The sequence below is a fragment of the Salmo salar genome, chromosome 15, assembly GCF_965601325.2.
Source record: "Salmo salar chromosome 15, fSalSal1, whole genome shotgun sequence".
Taxonomy (NCBI): Eukaryota; Metazoa; Chordata; class Actinopteri; order Salmoniformes; family Salmonidae; genus Salmo; species Salmo salar.
In genome coordinates this window covers 73,000,541-73,016,489 of record NC_138305.1, presented here as the reverse complement: position 1 = coordinate 73,016,489, position 15,949 = coordinate 73,000,541, and the positions used below count along the sequence as shown (strand labels likewise).

Below are 15,949 nucleotides of genomic sequence, written 5' to 3'. Positions count from 1 at the left end.
GCAAGACTGTTTACTTTATGATTATACGGGCATATTAAGCCATTCTATATTAGGTAACCTTGTCAGGCAAGGTGAGTTGTGCGCTGTTATAGCCTTTCCCTAATTTGTGGCCAACCCTTTAATGTGTGTTAGGCTTGGACTCTGATGAGTCGTATGAAGGCGCGTCGGAGGCCAGTTTTAAAGACGCGGGGGTGTACGACGACGCCCAGAGGAGCAATGGCTCCACGTCACCGGAGAACGGAATCAGGAAGCGCAGGTACGCTCCGATTCCTGCTGTGTCCTCTCCTCCGAGTCTTCTCTCTGTTTCTTTCTCTCTGTCGTCACTCTCTTGCTTTCTGTCACTTTCGCACTCTCTTTCTTTATCTTAGTCTCTCTCTCACTCTCACCCCTTCCACATTGTTAATAGCTCTAAACCTGGTAGAAGACTGGCCAGTTCTCATGCTCCTGTTAACTCTAACCCAGTCAGTCAGTATGACGACACCCAACAGGTCAGCCTCTACCATTGCATACTGTATTACTGATAGTCATCATAGGGATACTCCCCTTCCCTCTGATTCTCTGCTAGACACTTAATCAAATCAAATCAAATCAAATTTATTTTTATATAGCCCTTCGTACATCAGCTGATATTCTCAAAGTGCTGTACAGAAACCCAGCCTAAAACCCCAAACAGCAAGCAAAGCATGTGAAAGAAGCACGGTGGCTAGGAAAAACTCCCTAGGAAAAACTCCCTAGAATGGCCAAAAACCTAGGAAGAAACCTAGAGAGGAACCAGGCTATGAGGGGTGGCCAGTCCTCTTCTGGCTGTGCAGGGTGGATATTAAAACAGAACATGGTCAAAATGTTAAAATGTTCATAAATGACCAGCATGGTCAAATAATAATAATCATAGTAGTTGTCGAGGGTGCAACAAGCACGTCCGGTGAACAGGTCAGGGTTCCATAGCCGCAGGCAGAACAGTTGAAACTGGAGCAGCAGCACGGCCAGGTGGACTGGGGACAGCAAGGAGTCATCATACCAGGTAGTCCTGAGGCATGGTCCTAGGGCTCAGGTCCTCCGAGAGAAAGACAGAAAGAGAGAAAGAGAGAATTAGAGAGAGCATATTTAAATACACACAGGACACCGGATAAGACAAGAGAAATACTCCAGATGTAACAGACTGACCCTAGCCCCCCGACACATAAACTACTGCAGCATAAATACTGGAGGCTGAGACAGGAGGGATCAGAAGACACTGTGGCCCCATCCGATGATACCCCCGGACAGGGCCAAACAGGCAGGATATAACCCCACCCACTTTGCCAAAGCACAGCCCCCACACCACTAGAGGGATGTCTCCAACCACCAACTTACCGTCCTAAGACAAGGCCGAGTATAGCCCACAACGATCTCCGCCATGGCACAACCCAAGGGGGGGGGGGGGGGGGGGGCGCCAACCCAGACAGGAAGACCACGTCAGTGACTCAACCCACTCAAGTGACGCACCCCTCCCATGGACGGCATGGAAGAACACCAGTAGGCCAGTGACTCAGCCTCTGTAAAAGGGTTAGAGGCAGAGAATCCCAGTGGAAAGAGGGGAACCGGCAAGGCAGAGACAGCAAGGGCGGTTCGTTGCTCCAGCCTTTCCGTTCACCTTCACACTCCTGGGCCAGACTATACTTAATCATAGGACCTACTGAAGAGATAAGTCTTCAGTAAAGACTTAAAGGTTGAGACTGAGTCTGCGTCTCTCACATTGGTAGGCAGACCATTCCATAAAAATGGAGCTCTATAGGAGAAAGCCCTACCTCCAGCCGTTTGCTTAGAAATTCTAGGGACAATTAGGAGGCCTGCGTCTTGTGACCGTAGCGTACGTGTAGGTATGTACGGCAGGACCAAATCGGAAAGATAGGTAGGAGCAAGCCCATGTAATGCTTTGTAGGTTAGCAGTAAAACCTTGAAATCAGCCCTTGCCTTAACAGGAAGCCAGTGTAGGGAGGCTAGCACTGGAGTAATATGATCAAATTTTTTGGTTCTAGTCAGGATTCTAGCAGCCGTATTTAGCACTAACTGAAGTTTATTTAGTGCTTTATCCGGGTAGCCGGAAAGTAGAGCATTGCAGTAGTCCAGCCTAGAAGTAACAAAAGCATGGATTAATTTTTCTGCGTCATTTTTGGACAGAAAATTTCTGATTTTTGCAATGTTACGTAGATGGAAAAAAGCTGTCCTTGAAACAGTCTTGATATGTTCTTCAAAAGAGAGATCAGGGTCCAGAGTAACGCCGAGGTCCTTCACAGTTTTATTTGAGACGACTGTACAACCATCCAGATTAATTGTCAGATTCAACAGAAGATCTCTTTGTTTCTTGGGACCTAGAACAAGCATCTCTGTTTTGTCCGAGTTTAAACGTAGAAAGTTTGCAGCCATCCACTTCTTTATGTCTGAAACACAGGCTTCTAGCGAGGGCAATTTTGGGGCTTCACCATGTTTCATTGAAATGTACAGCTGTGTGTCGTCTGCATAGCAGTGAAATTTAACATTATGTTTTCGAATGACATCCCCAAGAGGTAAAATATATAGTGAAAACAATAGTGGTCCTAAAACGGAACCTTGAGGAACACCGAAATTTACAATTGATTTGTCAGAGGACAAACCATTCACAGAGACAAACTGATATCTTTCCGACAGATAAGATCTAAACCAGGCCAGAACTTGTCCATGTAGACCAATTTGGGTTTCCAATCTCTCCAAAAGAATGTGGTGATCGATGGTATCAAAAGCGGCACTAAGATCTAGGAGCACGAGGACAGATGCAGAGCCTCGGTCTGACGTCATTAAAAGGTCATTTACCACCTTCACAAGTGCAGTCTCAGTGCTATGATGGGGTCTAAAACCAGACTGAAGCGTTTCGTATACATTGTTTGTCTTCAGGAAGGCAGTCAGTTGCTGTGCAACAGCTTTTTCTAAAATTTTGGAGAGGAATGGAAGATTCGATATAGGCCGATAGTTTTTTATAATTTCTGGATCAAGATTCGGCTTTTTCAAGAGAGGCTTTATTACTGCCACTTTTAGTGAGCTTGGTACACATCCGGTGGATAGAGAGCCGTTTATTATGTTCAACATAGGAGGGCCAAGCACAGGAAGCAGCTCTTTCAGTAGTTTAGTTGGAATAGGGTCCAGTATGCAGCTTGAGGGTTTGGAGGCCATGATTATTTTCATCATTGCGTCAAGAGATATAGTACTAAAACACTTTAGTATCTCCCTTGATCCTAGGTCCTGGCAGAGTTGTGCAGACTCAGGACAATGGAGCTTTGGAGGAATACCCAGATTTAAAGAGGAGTCTGTAATTTGCTTTCTAATGATCATGATCTTTTCCTCAAAGAAGTTCATAAATGTATTACTGCTGAAGTGAAAGCCATCCTCCATTTGCGAAGGCTGCTTTTTAGTTAGCTTTGCGACAGTATCAAAAAGAAATTTCGGATTGTTCTTATTTTCCTCAATTAAGTTGGAAAAATAGGATGATCGAGCAGCAGTAAGGGCTCTTCGATACTGCACGGTACTGTCTTTCCAAGCTAGTCGGAAGACTTCCAGTTTGGTGTGGCGCCATTTCCGTTCCAATTTTCTGGAAGCTTGCTTCAGAGCTCGTGTATTTTCTGTATACCAGGGAGCTAGTTTCTTATGACAGATGTTTTTAGTTTTTAGGGGTGCAACTGCATCTAGGGTATTGCGCAAGGTTAAATTGAGTTCCTCGGTTAGGTGGTTAACTGATTTTTGTCCTCTGACGTCCTTGGGTAGGCAGAGGCAGTCTGGAAGGGCATCAAGGAATCTTTGGGTTGTCTGAGAATTTATAGCACGACTTTTAATGCTCCTTGGTTGGGGTCTGTTGTCTCTGTTGTCTCTGTCCTCACATCTTTCAGGACAACGCTACCTGCCCCAATGTTCTCCAGGAACAACTTCAGTGTGTGGGGCATTCTGAAGAAATGCATTGGACTGGTAAGGGCTACAGACCGTATTTAAAGAACCACTTCTTGATCACACATGTATTTTTAGACCGTGACGTTCTCTGGGTCTCTACTATGCCAGTGAGTTTGATTTCATCCCACTTGTGTGAAAGTATTTTGCGTTCTAATCTTGCTCATTTTCTGTGTGTGTGTGTGCAGGAGCTGTCCAAGATCACCATGCCCATCGTGTTCAACGAGCCCCTGAGCTTCCTCCAGCGGATCACAGAGTACATGGAGCACACATACCTCATCAACAAAGCCTGCTCGCTGTCCGACTCCATAGAGCGCATGCAGGTGAGAGACTGAACACACACACTGTATCAGAAAATGAAGCTTCTGATAACCCAGTACATGCATATGTAGCTGGATCACAACTAGATTGTGTGAGCCAGTGAATGCTGTGGCCGACTCCTCCCCTCCGTTCTTCCCAGGCGGTAGCTGCTTTTGCCGTGTCGGCCGTGGCGTCGCAGTGGGACAGGACTGGAAAGCCCTTCAACCCTCTGCTAGGAGAGACCTATGAACTAACGCGGTGAGGGGACAAGACTGCGACGCTCCCTTACAAAGAGTCATAGAGAGAAGTTGTAAAAAGCTGTGTAGCTCTGGACAGTTCCTGTCTGACTAGACTGCACACTTTATTGGCCTTTTTAATAGGACATCTTTACCTGCCTTCAACCATGAATTTAACAACACTTGTTTTCGTCTGCTGACCTTATTTTCAGTAGGCTATGATAACAATCTTTGTCTCCTTTTCTCCTCTCCTGCCTACTCCCCCCCCCCAGAGAGGACCAGGGCTACAGGCTGATCTCGGAGCAGGTCAGCCACCACCCCCCTGTCAGTGCCTTCCATGCTGAGAGCCTGGTCGGGGACTTTGTCTTCCATGGCTCCATCTACCCCAAACTCAAGTTCTGGGGCAAGAGTGTGGAGGCTGAGCCCAAGGGAACCATCACACTAGAGCTCCTCAAGTGAGTCGTGGGTGGGTGTTTTTTTTATCTATACCTGGTCATGGGGGTTTTGTTTGGTTGTTTTCTCTGTGCTTTGTCGAAGTCAGTACCGCTTCAGCTTCTATAATCCTATTTTTCTTTACAAAGTCTCTTGTTGTGTGTGAGCCCATTGCGCTGAGGCTGTGTTTGCTGCCCCTCTCCTCCCCTCCTCTCCTCAGGCACGGTGAGGTCTATACGTGGACCAACCCTTTCTGCTGTGTACACAATGTCATCCTGGGCAAACTGTGGATCGAGCAGTACGGCACTGTAGAAATCCTCAACCACAGGTGAATAAAGGACTGGATATTATAGTTTATCTTATTTTACCTTCAATTCCTGGTTTGGAAGCATACAGATGTGTATATATCCACCACTTTCAGCATAGCAGACTTAGGGGTCAATCTTACCTTCCATTTAGGTCAAATGTTCACTTAATCATGCATTGAAGCCAATGGGAAACCAATTGAAAAATGCGTCTTAAGTGGTAGTTAGGATTCACCCTTTAATTTGTATTTGTACAGACAGTAGTTGAGCCATAGTGGTGTATGGAGTGAAGACAGTAGTTGAGCCATAGTGGTGTATGGAGTGAAGACAGTAGTTGAGCCATAGTGGTGTATGGAGTGAAGACAGTAGTTGAGCCATAGTGGTGTATGGAGTGAAGACAGTAGTTGAGCCATAGTGGTGTATGGAGTGAAGACAGTAGTTGAGCCATAGTGGTGTATGGAGTGAAGACAGTAGTTGAGCCATAGTGGTATAGCATGGTTTGTCTTACCCCCTCATTGTTCTCGTTCCTTTCTGTCCTGAGCAGTACTGGAGATAAGTGTGTGCTGAACTTCAAGCCGTGTGGCATGTTTGGGAAGGAGCTGCACAGAGTGGAGGGCTACATTCAGGATAAGAGGTATGTGGAGGTATTGGCATCATTCTGATACACCGACTACAGCTTACTTCTCTGGTCCTGAATTCACTGGTCCAGTTTTAAGTGTTTGGTGACACTTTTGCCTGGGTCGTGTTCAGTAAGGTTTCTAAATGTTTTCTCCCTGCTAAACACAGCCCTGGTGGGTATAATAAATAATATCTTCCATTTAGGAGACTCCAAAGCGACTTAGTCATGCGTGCATATATATTTTACGAATGGGTGGCCCTGGGAATCAACCCACATTCCTGGGGTTGAAAGTGCCATACTCTACCAACTAAGCCGTACAGGACACACAATGATAGCACAGTATCATTCTCTGCCAGTACAGCAGTATTTGGTTGCTGATGTCTCCTCCCATCTCTGTCCCTGGCAGCAAAAATAAGCTTTGTGTGATCTATGGGAAGTGGACTGAGTGTATGTGGAGCATGGACCCACAGACGTACGAGTCCAACAAGAAGGCTGAGAAGAAGGCAGACTCTAAGAAACAGAAGAGTCCGGTGAGTGGACGTCACACAACATGGAGTAAATGATATGTATTTTTAAATGTATTTTATCAGGAAAGATAAGTCATACATGTCATCGTCAACATAAAAAATAAAATAAAATTGGAAATCAGTGGAAAAAACACACGCATGCCTACACGCATGCCTACACGCATGCCTACACGCATGCCTACATGCATGCATACATGTACACGCATCAACAACTCAGAATCCAGAGAATTAATTTCAGAATACTAACGCTGAGCTTGCTTTATTTGCACACAGTATAGCTTGGTCGCCCCCAGTGGTCCACCTCCCTGCAAGTTATTTTCAAAGCAGATTGAGCCTAATAGTCTGTGTGGCGAAACGTTAGTGGTTTCTTACCCAATAAATTACTGGGAGGTAATAGATATGGAGTGTGCGGCTCTCATTGCTTTCATAGCTTGTGTTTTATTGTTTGACACATTGTAAATAGGCCTATACAACATTTACTTCTCTTGATAACTCTCCTCTGATTTTGATTTCCTGATGATTCTGGCAGCATGCCATGACGTTATGTCAAGGTAAAAAAAAAACGTAGTCTACGGTAGGTCACTGTTGGTAGTCTGTAGCCCCTATGTATGTTCTATATATGGGTCTTTCTATAAATGATGGGGCCAATGTGTGATATTGGATCAACACTTAATGGTTTGAGACAAAAATAAAAAAGATTGTTATGCAGTTCCTCGTGTATTTGGAGAAATAAAAATGAATTGATGCCAAATTAGCCCGTAACTCCATCGAACAACAACATAGGCCTGGGACTATATATCCTTTAAAATGTGTCATTTTAATAGCTTTATCACCAGATTATATCGTGAATAGGGCTGGGCATCATATGGAGTTAACTCAAATGTATAAAGTTGCGCGGATTTCCAAATGCCTGTATTGCAAGTATCTCCACTTTTTTGGTTTGTTTTTATGAGCGTTTATGTCCGCTTGTTCTCATGTCTTTTTGATCTCGTCTCCCTCACTCTTTCCGTGCTTTGCAGTGTGCACCTTCCAGGACACACAACAAGCCCCTGCCACTCACCACAACAGAGATCGCCTCTTGCTCTCTGATAAGAAGCATTCCCCAAACCAAACTTGTGGTTTGGTCCAACAGAATTGGTCATATGGACACCGGAACACATTGAGACATTATTTTACTGTTACAGAGGAGAACTTCACCTTTCTAACACCCTCTTTGTCTTGACTCCCAAAATGACGCACTGAGCAGACTACTAAACTGGAGTATTAATGAACATTGATTCTGGGAAAACGCTCGGTTTCTGTTGGCACAACATTACGGTACCAAGTAACCTAAGGCTAGCAGCATTTTAGCCACAAAATGATATGTGCTAGCTGTTTAGTCTGTTTTTTTAAATGTATAATGAGCTTAAAGCATTTATGAGGAATTGACAACTCGTTCTCATTCTGAGAAATAAGCATATTCTTATCCAGGTAGGTAGACGACTTGATTTCAACATCTAAACAAAGTGAACAGGCTAGCATGCTGTTCACAGGTGAAGGACAGGAGGATATGTTCATAGCAGTTCAACTGTTCTACCTTGTTAGCTAGCTAATATAGATCGAAGTTGGCTAGTCTCAGGGTTGCCATGGTCAGCTACAATTTCTAGCCCAATGACCACTCAAAACTAGGCCTGAAAACTAGTCCCCCAAAAAATGTTTTTGCAGCAAGAGAGGAGTTGGTGCGTTTATCCAATAGGAAAACTATTGGTTCATCACACCAAGTGATTTAATCTGAACTGTAGGAGTGATTGATAGTGAATGGTTAAGATGTAGGATATATTTTTTTCATTACACCTCAAACGCAATGTTAAATAATGATAATAAAACACATGTTCAACTGGAGTATGAAAACTGAAAATCAAAAAGCCCCAAGTTTGCTTTTTGGCTAATTTTATTTCATAACAAAATTTGGCAGTCATGTTTGACAATTTTAATGTAGTATAATTAAAATCTTGATTCTGTTGACACACTCGAGGCACAGTTCATTCAGATCAAATGGTTGAGTGGAGAGAGAGAGAGAGGCCAATGCACCCTTCCTTCCCAACACTCACACACTCACTCAGAAACTGCCTGATAGCCAGCAGAAGCAGGTCACAGTGAAATTAATAGATTTAAAAAATAAAAGATGCCATGGCAGCTGCGGTTTAATTTAGAAGTAGACCAAAACAACGCAACCCGAGACCAATACATTTTCACCTGCAACGTTGTTTTCAAAATAGACCAATTTGGCAGGAAAACTATAGACATGGCAACCCTTGCTAGACTTGAAGTATAAAGATTAAGCTGGCTCATTAGTAAGTTGGCTTGTGCATGAGAGACCTGTGTTAATTTTCCATAATGCATTCAGTCATTATGGAAAATTCTATGTGGATGGTTCTGGTTAAATTTGTAACAAAAATGGCATTTTCATAAAAAGCAATATCAATGATTAGTGCACAAAGGCAAGTTAAACTATTTTGATAAGTGGGTATTATGGTTGTGGAAGGCTTATATTTAGCCTAGATATACTTTTACAAGCCCTGAATTAATTTAATTACTGCGGACTGTTTTTAAATGCTGTATGTTGACCTTAAGCTCACTTGGCTACTATGTAATTTGTCATTCTAATATCCAGAATAATGGAAAGGAATATAGCGTTGGGTGTTGTGCAATAGTCTATCCAACACAATTGCACACAGTAAACGGTCAAACCTGAGGCACAGAAATGTATGAAAACATTCAGTCATTACCTTGATGCTTTCTCTGTGAAATCGAACAAGATCCTGCTGTAAATCAAGCAGACGACACATAATCAACATCAATTTACTAGGGATATTAGATCCAACGTGGATCACGGCACAACTGTCTTCACCGACGTAATGAAAGGGACGCCAAAATATTCTGGCCGTTCTTTGCAAACACGTTTTCCCCTCACTGTAGCTGTTTCTCAACTGACAAGTATTCTGCATAATTATTGAAGAACCACGTTAATGACCGTATCGGTTTTAAGTTTAAGGTGACTTTCGGTTAGAAGCATTTGATTTTTACTAACCCAGACATTAATTTGGATTTGTGTGCCCATGAACACTGATTTCACACCGTAACATAAGGACACTAAATATTACGTAGTCGCAGTGCATTTAAAAATGATATTTAACCTTTATTTATCTGGGCAAGTCCGTTGAGAACAAATTCTTATTTACAATGACTGCCTATCCCGGCCAAACCCGGACGCCGCTGGGCCAATTGTGCGCCACCCTATGGCACTCCCAATCACGGCCGGTTTTGATACAGCCTGGAACGGAACCAGGGTCTGTGGTGAGACCTCTAGCACTCAGATGCAGTGCCTTAGACCGCTGCGCCACTCGGGAGCCCGGGCATTTGTGAGATCTCGATGCCAAAAAAAACTGTCCACCGACAAGATCCAGGATTATTTATTTATTTTTACCCCCTTTTTCTCCCCAATTTCGTGATATCCAATTGCGATCCAATTCTGATCTTGACTCACCCTAACCCGGTTGACGCTGGGCCAATTGTGCGCCGCCCTATGGGAGACTCCTGGTCACGTCCGGTTGTGACAGTCTGGCATCGAACCCGGGTCCCCCCCCCCCTTATCTTAATGTATTGACATTAACAAAATTGGCAGATTATTATCGATGACTTATCAACAGCGGAAACAAGTTGTCCACCGCAGAAAATCCTCGCTGGTACCCTAGTTTCTAGAAAGACCCATATAGTAAACCAGTGAAAACTGTATGTTCATTTCAGTATTCTGTTTGTAGTAGACATGGTACACGAAGTAAACATCCCTTGCTTAAGTAATTTCTGATGTATTTTTTTTTGCTTTATTCATGAGGAAAAATACACATTTCATTTGATTTTGTTAAAAGGGCTATTTATATCAGACGTGTGTCTGCGCGCGTCGGTGTGGTCTGTGTTTACCTGTACACAGGAGGAGCCTGAGGGGGTAGACAGCGACGATGCAGACAACATGCCTGAGGTCCTGGAGACGGTAGCTGTAATCCCTGGCAGCACCCTGCTGTGGAGGATATCGTCACGACCCCAACACTCTGCTAAGGTAACACACGCCGGCGTGTAAACGTGTACATTCACATGCTCATACACACAAGTTAAGCGTATACCCAACATCATACACACTATTTTTTTCTACCATTTACCTACAGTAAATTGGGTTTTCCCTGATTGCATTGTACACTCGTGGCCAAAAGTTTTGAGAATGACACAAATATTAATTTCCACAAGGTTTGCTGCTTCAGTGTCTTTAGATATTTTTGTCAGATGTTACTACGGAATACTGAAGTATAATTACAAGCATTTCGTAAGTGTCAAAGGCTTTTATTGACAATTACATGAAGTTGATGCAAAGAGTCAATATTTGCAGTGTTGACCCTTCTTTTTCAAGATCTCTGCAATCCGCCCTGGCATGCTGTCAATTAACTTCTGGGCCACATCCTGACTGGCAGCCCATTCTTGCATAATCAATGCTTAGAGTTTGTCAGAATTTGTGGGTTTTTGTTTGTCCACCCGCCTCTTGAGGATGACCACAAGTTCTCAATGGGATTAAGGTCTGGGGAGCTTCCTGGCCATCGACCCAAAATATCGATGTTTTGTTTCCCCCGAGCCACTTAGTTATTACTTTTGCCTTATGGCAAGGTGCTGCATCATGCTGGAAAAGGCATTGTTCGTCACAACTGTTCCTGGATGGTTGGGAGAAGTTGCTCTCTGAGGATGTGTTGGTACCATTCTTTATTCATGGCTGTGTTCTTAGGCAAAATTGTGAGTGAGCCCACTCCCTTGGCTGAGAAGCAACCCCACACATGAATGGTCTCAGGATGCTTTACTGTTGGTATGACACAGGACTGATGGTAGCGCTCACCTTGTCTTCTCCGGACAAGCTTTTTTTCGGATGCCCCAAACAATCGGAAAGGGGATTCATCAGAGAAAATGACTTTACCCCAGTCCTCAGCAGTCCAATCCCTGTAACTTTTGCAGAATATCAGTCTGTCCCTGATGTTTTTCCTGGAGAGAAGTGGCTTTTTTGCTGCCCTTCTTGACACCAGGCCATCCTCCAAATGTCTTCGCCTCACTGTGCGTGCAGATGCACTCACACCTGCCTGCTGCCATTCCTGAGCAAGCTCTGTACTGGTGGTGCCCCGATCCCGCAGCTGAATCAACTTTAGGAGACGGTCCTGGTGCTTGCTGGACTTTCTTGAAACCTTCAACACAACAATTGAACCGCTCTCCTTGAAGTTCTTGATGATCCGATAAATGGTTGATTTGGGTGCCTGTGAAGCCCTTTGTGTGCTAAGCAATGATGACGGCACGTGTTTCCTTGCAGGTAACCATGATTGACAGAGGAAGAACAATGATTCCAAGCACCACCCTCCTTTTGAAGCTATTCGAACTCAATTAGCATGACAGAATGATCTCCTGCCTTGTCCTCGTCAACACTCACACCTGTGTTAATGAGAGAATCACTGACATGATGTCAGCTGGTCCTTTTGTGGCAGGGCTGAAATGCAGTGGAAATGTTTTTTGGGGATTCAGTTAATTTGCATGGCAAAGAGGGATTTTGCAATTAATTGCAATTCATCGGATCACTCTTCATAATATTCTAAGGTATATGCAAATTGCCATCATGCAATGTGTTTTGATGTGCTGTTTCTTATGCCGGTCCCTAGTGGCCAATAGATCAATTACCTGTGATCACCTAGGCACAGGTGTGTCGAGGATATTTAAATGCTTTTCCTCCACACACTGATGAAGGCCTAAGCCGATACCCGTTGGTGTATTTTAATAATGACTTGGCCCATAAATAAAGGCTTTTTAATTTTCAAACCCACACGAGTGCCTGGACTCGTACTCAGTACCCATTTGTGGTTATAATTTTGCCTTTTTCAATTACTATTCCCCTCCAAGAGCACCTGTGGTTGTTCTGGAATACCTGAAGCACTCCTACTTATTAAGTTTACATACATACATACATGCATCGATTTTGATGGTGTTAATTCTGTAGGATATTGTTTTTCCAGATGTATAACTTCACTAACTTTGCCATGTCGCTGAATGAGCTGGAGCCTGGTATGCAGGCCACCCTGGCCCCCACAGACTGCCGCCTGCGGCCCGACATCAGAGCCATGGAGAACGGAGACATGGGTAATAGTCTTTCTGCTACATCCTCACACTTGCTAGACGATGCTGCCCTCTAGCGTTCCCTTTGGGTGGTGCATTCACATGTCCTATTTGTGTTCAGATTCCTTTCTTTTCTTGGTGTGTGTGTGGGTGGGGGTATTAGAGAGGTATTAGAGGCTGGTTTATTGAAGTTAGGGTTGTCAGCTTTTAATTACAGAATAATACAGTGGTCAGGAGGGCCATGTATCAAATAGGTAATAGAAGATCCTATGTTCTTGTTTGTGCAGATCAAGCCAGTCGAGAGAAGGAGAGGCTGGAGGAGAAACAGAGGTCGGCGCGGAAAGACCGTTCCAAGGACGAGGAGGAATGGTCCACTCGGTGAGAACTTGGGTGTCCTCGCATTTCAAGATAAATATTTGTATATTTTATTTTATTTATTTATTTATTTATTTATTTAAGTAAACCATAATTGTGTCTTCCAGATGGTTCCAGTCAGGTACAAACCCCTACACGTCCTCTCAGGACTGGCTCTACACAGGGGGCTACTTTGATAGGAAATACTCTGACCTTCCTGATATCTACTGATCCAGGTGGGGTTCTATGAACACCTACTGAACCACCCCTTCAAGCCCCCCCGCCCCGCCAGTCCCTTGGTACACCCCTGTTCTAAGCACCACACGGTCTCCCGTTGGAACTCTGAAGCGGCGATAGCCTCTCCTTGTACAACACATGCGTCTGTGTTAGCACAACCCTCCCCTCCCCAGTCTCCTGACGGTGATGAAAGGGAACAGTCAACGGTGAAATCAGGGATGTGAATGCTCCTTTGACTGATAACTGGTTTGGAGATTCTTTGGGACATGTTGGTGGCAGCACAGGCGGAAGCAGACGAACAGAGACTGGAGGAGACTGTTTAGTTCTTGAACAGGAGTGCATTGTGGGTACCCCTCCCTCCCTATCAGACCTGGGTTGAATACCTATTTCAAATATTCAAAATACTTGAGCTTGATTTAAATTGTTTGGCATGTGGAGTTTGCACTTTTGGAATTATTCCATTTGTTCCATTGCACCTGACAAGCTAAACAAAGCACACCTGGAGTATTCCGCCCAGGTCTGGCTGTCCCCTATATACGTCCAGAGGGCAAGCTTCTCATCACTGTAATGTAACCTGTATGTATAGAGAAGAAGAATGATCATATGACCATATAGGCCAATCACACACATCTAGCCACATTGGCCACTGCTCAGTCTGTGAATACAGCCCCTGATTCAGGCAGTCGGCTAGTAATTCCCCCATCACAAAATATTCCTTTTGTTACTCTTCTGCATGGCTTTTGGCTAGCTAGCTAACAGTGTTAGCGACCCCTGGCTCTGTGGCGGTGGGCCTACCTTACGTTCGGCCTGGCTGCTGCTGTTTACCTAGTCTGTCCGTTTAGAGTGTTCTCGTAATGAGTAAGAAAATAACAAGGAGCGTTAATAAGATTATAAGACGAGTATAATGGGTACCAGAGGAGGCTGGTGGGAGGAGCTATAGGAGGAAGAGCTCATTGTAATGGCTGGAATGGAATTAATGGAACGGTATCAAACGCGTCGAGCATATGGAAATCACGTTTGACTCCATTCCAGACATTACAATGAGCCCGTTGTCCTATAGCTCCTCCCACTAGCCTCCACTAGAGTGTGTGTGGCTCTGTGTGTGTGGCTCTGTGTGTATTGAATGACTGTAGTGATTTGTACAGAATCTTAAGCCATATGGTTCCTTTTAACTACAGGTATAACTGGCAAGGGTGGTTTGCTGTGCAGTCATTGGCTATGAATAAATGAATTGATAATTGTTACCTCAAGAACTAAATAATAGTTATCGCCAGAGCATGATAAAGCCTTTTTCATGTAAGATATACATGTATGTAAATACCTACTTTTATCAATATAGCTAGCTAATCGTCATAATACTGTCCAACCAGCTCAAAGTGAATTTGGAATTGAATGGAATTATAGCCGATATGAAGTAGACGTCATTGTGTAATATTACCAGCTTCCCTTGTAAGCATATTGTTGCCTTCCTCGTGTTAGGAACTCTTTGTGGCCATAAACCACACTCTCTCACATCACCAATCTCTTTCACAATGATGAGCCACTATGTCTAAGTTCTTATTTATAAGAGACTGTGACATTTCTTTTTTTTCTCTTTTTTTAAACAAACTCATGCAATATACGATAGGGGTATATATTTATTTTGGGGGGGGGGGGGTGGATTCATGTGCAGTTAATTGTACTGTGGTAAACATTTAGCCTTGTAGATTAGATCTGCATGCATGAATCAGTGTAAACCAATGCGTTTCTGCTCTGGAGGACTTTCAAAGTCTGTCTAGTAAAACATGTCATGTTGACCATTGGGAATGCTCTTCCTGTGAGTTCAAACAATATCTTGACGTGATACGATATTGAAATGTAGGGGGATTTAGTTTGGATTTACCATGTTACTGTGTATTTGAAACGACAGCCGAAATCTATGCAACCAACCAATAGCGCTTAGTGTCTCTGTATACCTTTACATGTATAATAGTACACATAAATACTTTAGTTTTGTCACCGGCAGGCAAACCGAAATTTAGATGACTGTATTGGCAGCTTACTTGACTGTAGATGAGCCCATCTCATAAGTGATTGTGTCCATTTGGTCTGTGGATCACCATGGTAGAAGTCTCTAAGGAGTGTAAAGATGAATTGACAGTTTAGAGCAATTTGATCTTGACTATTTGTGCCTCTCTTGCCCCAGTTTGCTACTTATTTTGTTATTTTTTTTCATTTAGCCTGACACGTCACAAAATGTACGTCTATTGCTTTAACAAATGTATTTTTCTTTGTGGAATTGCTGGTGGTTTGAGAAATGGGCAACGGAATGTGGCAAAAAGATATGGCGAACCAAGAAGCCTTGCGTTGTGTCTTAGGTTGATTGATACATTTTTTCCGTGGTTATACTTAGTGCCTAAATTTAAGTAAGCCAATTTTCCAAACCTTTTTATTTTATTTTTTTTTACCTGCATTTCATTTAATATTTAAGGTGTTTTTAGTTTTATCAGATCAGAGTTTTTTTTGACGCATTTGTTTTTCTAACCCATCTCTCTATACAGTACTTTATTATTGTCAATAACACTTTGAAATGTTTAGGTCAGAAGTGTCCGTTTTCACCGTGTGTACAGGAAATGTATGTAAAACTGATCACTACTTCTGGTTGTGTCCACACACTTCATCACATTTCATCAAATTCTAATTTGTTAGCTAGCAACTTTAAGACTAATGCACCAACATTAAAAAAAGTAGATTTTAACTTGCTTTGTGTGGTGTTTTATTTGTGTAAGAGTAGCTTATACACTGAGTGTACAAATCATTAGGAATGTCTGTCTGTCT

At 43.3% G+C, this 15,949-nt stretch overlaps 1 protein-coding gene across 4 annotated transcripts in view; it reads left to right on the top strand.

The window, feature by feature from the left end:
* Positions 1 to 15,869, top strand: part of LOC106572257 (oxysterol-binding protein-related protein 2) — a 40,287-nt gene extending 24,418 nt beyond the window's left edge. For 3 of the 4 annotated variants that reach the window (XM_014146300.3, XM_014146301.3, XM_014146302.3), the window contains exons 3-14: positions 133 to 256; positions 3,897 to 3,972; positions 4,140 to 4,274; positions 4,412 to 4,509; positions 4,760 to 4,942; positions 5,140 to 5,247; positions 5,769 to 5,858; positions 6,250 to 6,373; positions 10,341 to 10,466; positions 12,442 to 12,565; positions 12,829 to 12,919; positions 13,024 to 15,869. In XM_014146300.3, coding sequence (XP_014001775.1) covers positions 133 to 256; positions 3,897 to 3,972; positions 4,140 to 4,274; positions 4,412 to 4,509; positions 4,760 to 4,942; positions 5,140 to 5,247; positions 5,769 to 5,858; positions 6,250 to 6,373; positions 10,341 to 10,466; positions 12,442 to 12,565; positions 12,829 to 12,919; positions 13,024 to 13,126 — 1,382 coding nt within the window. In that variant the 3' untranslated portion in view covers positions 13,127 to 15,869. The remainder of the gene's footprint in view (positions 1 to 132; positions 257 to 3,896; positions 3,973 to 4,139; positions 4,275 to 4,411; positions 4,510 to 4,759; positions 4,943 to 5,139; positions 5,248 to 5,768; positions 5,859 to 6,249; positions 6,374 to 10,340; positions 10,467 to 12,441; positions 12,566 to 12,828; positions 12,920 to 13,023) is intronic. The other variant, XM_082962028.1, reaches the window with a different exon arrangement.
* Positions 15,870 to 15,949: the final 80 nt, after the last annotated feature.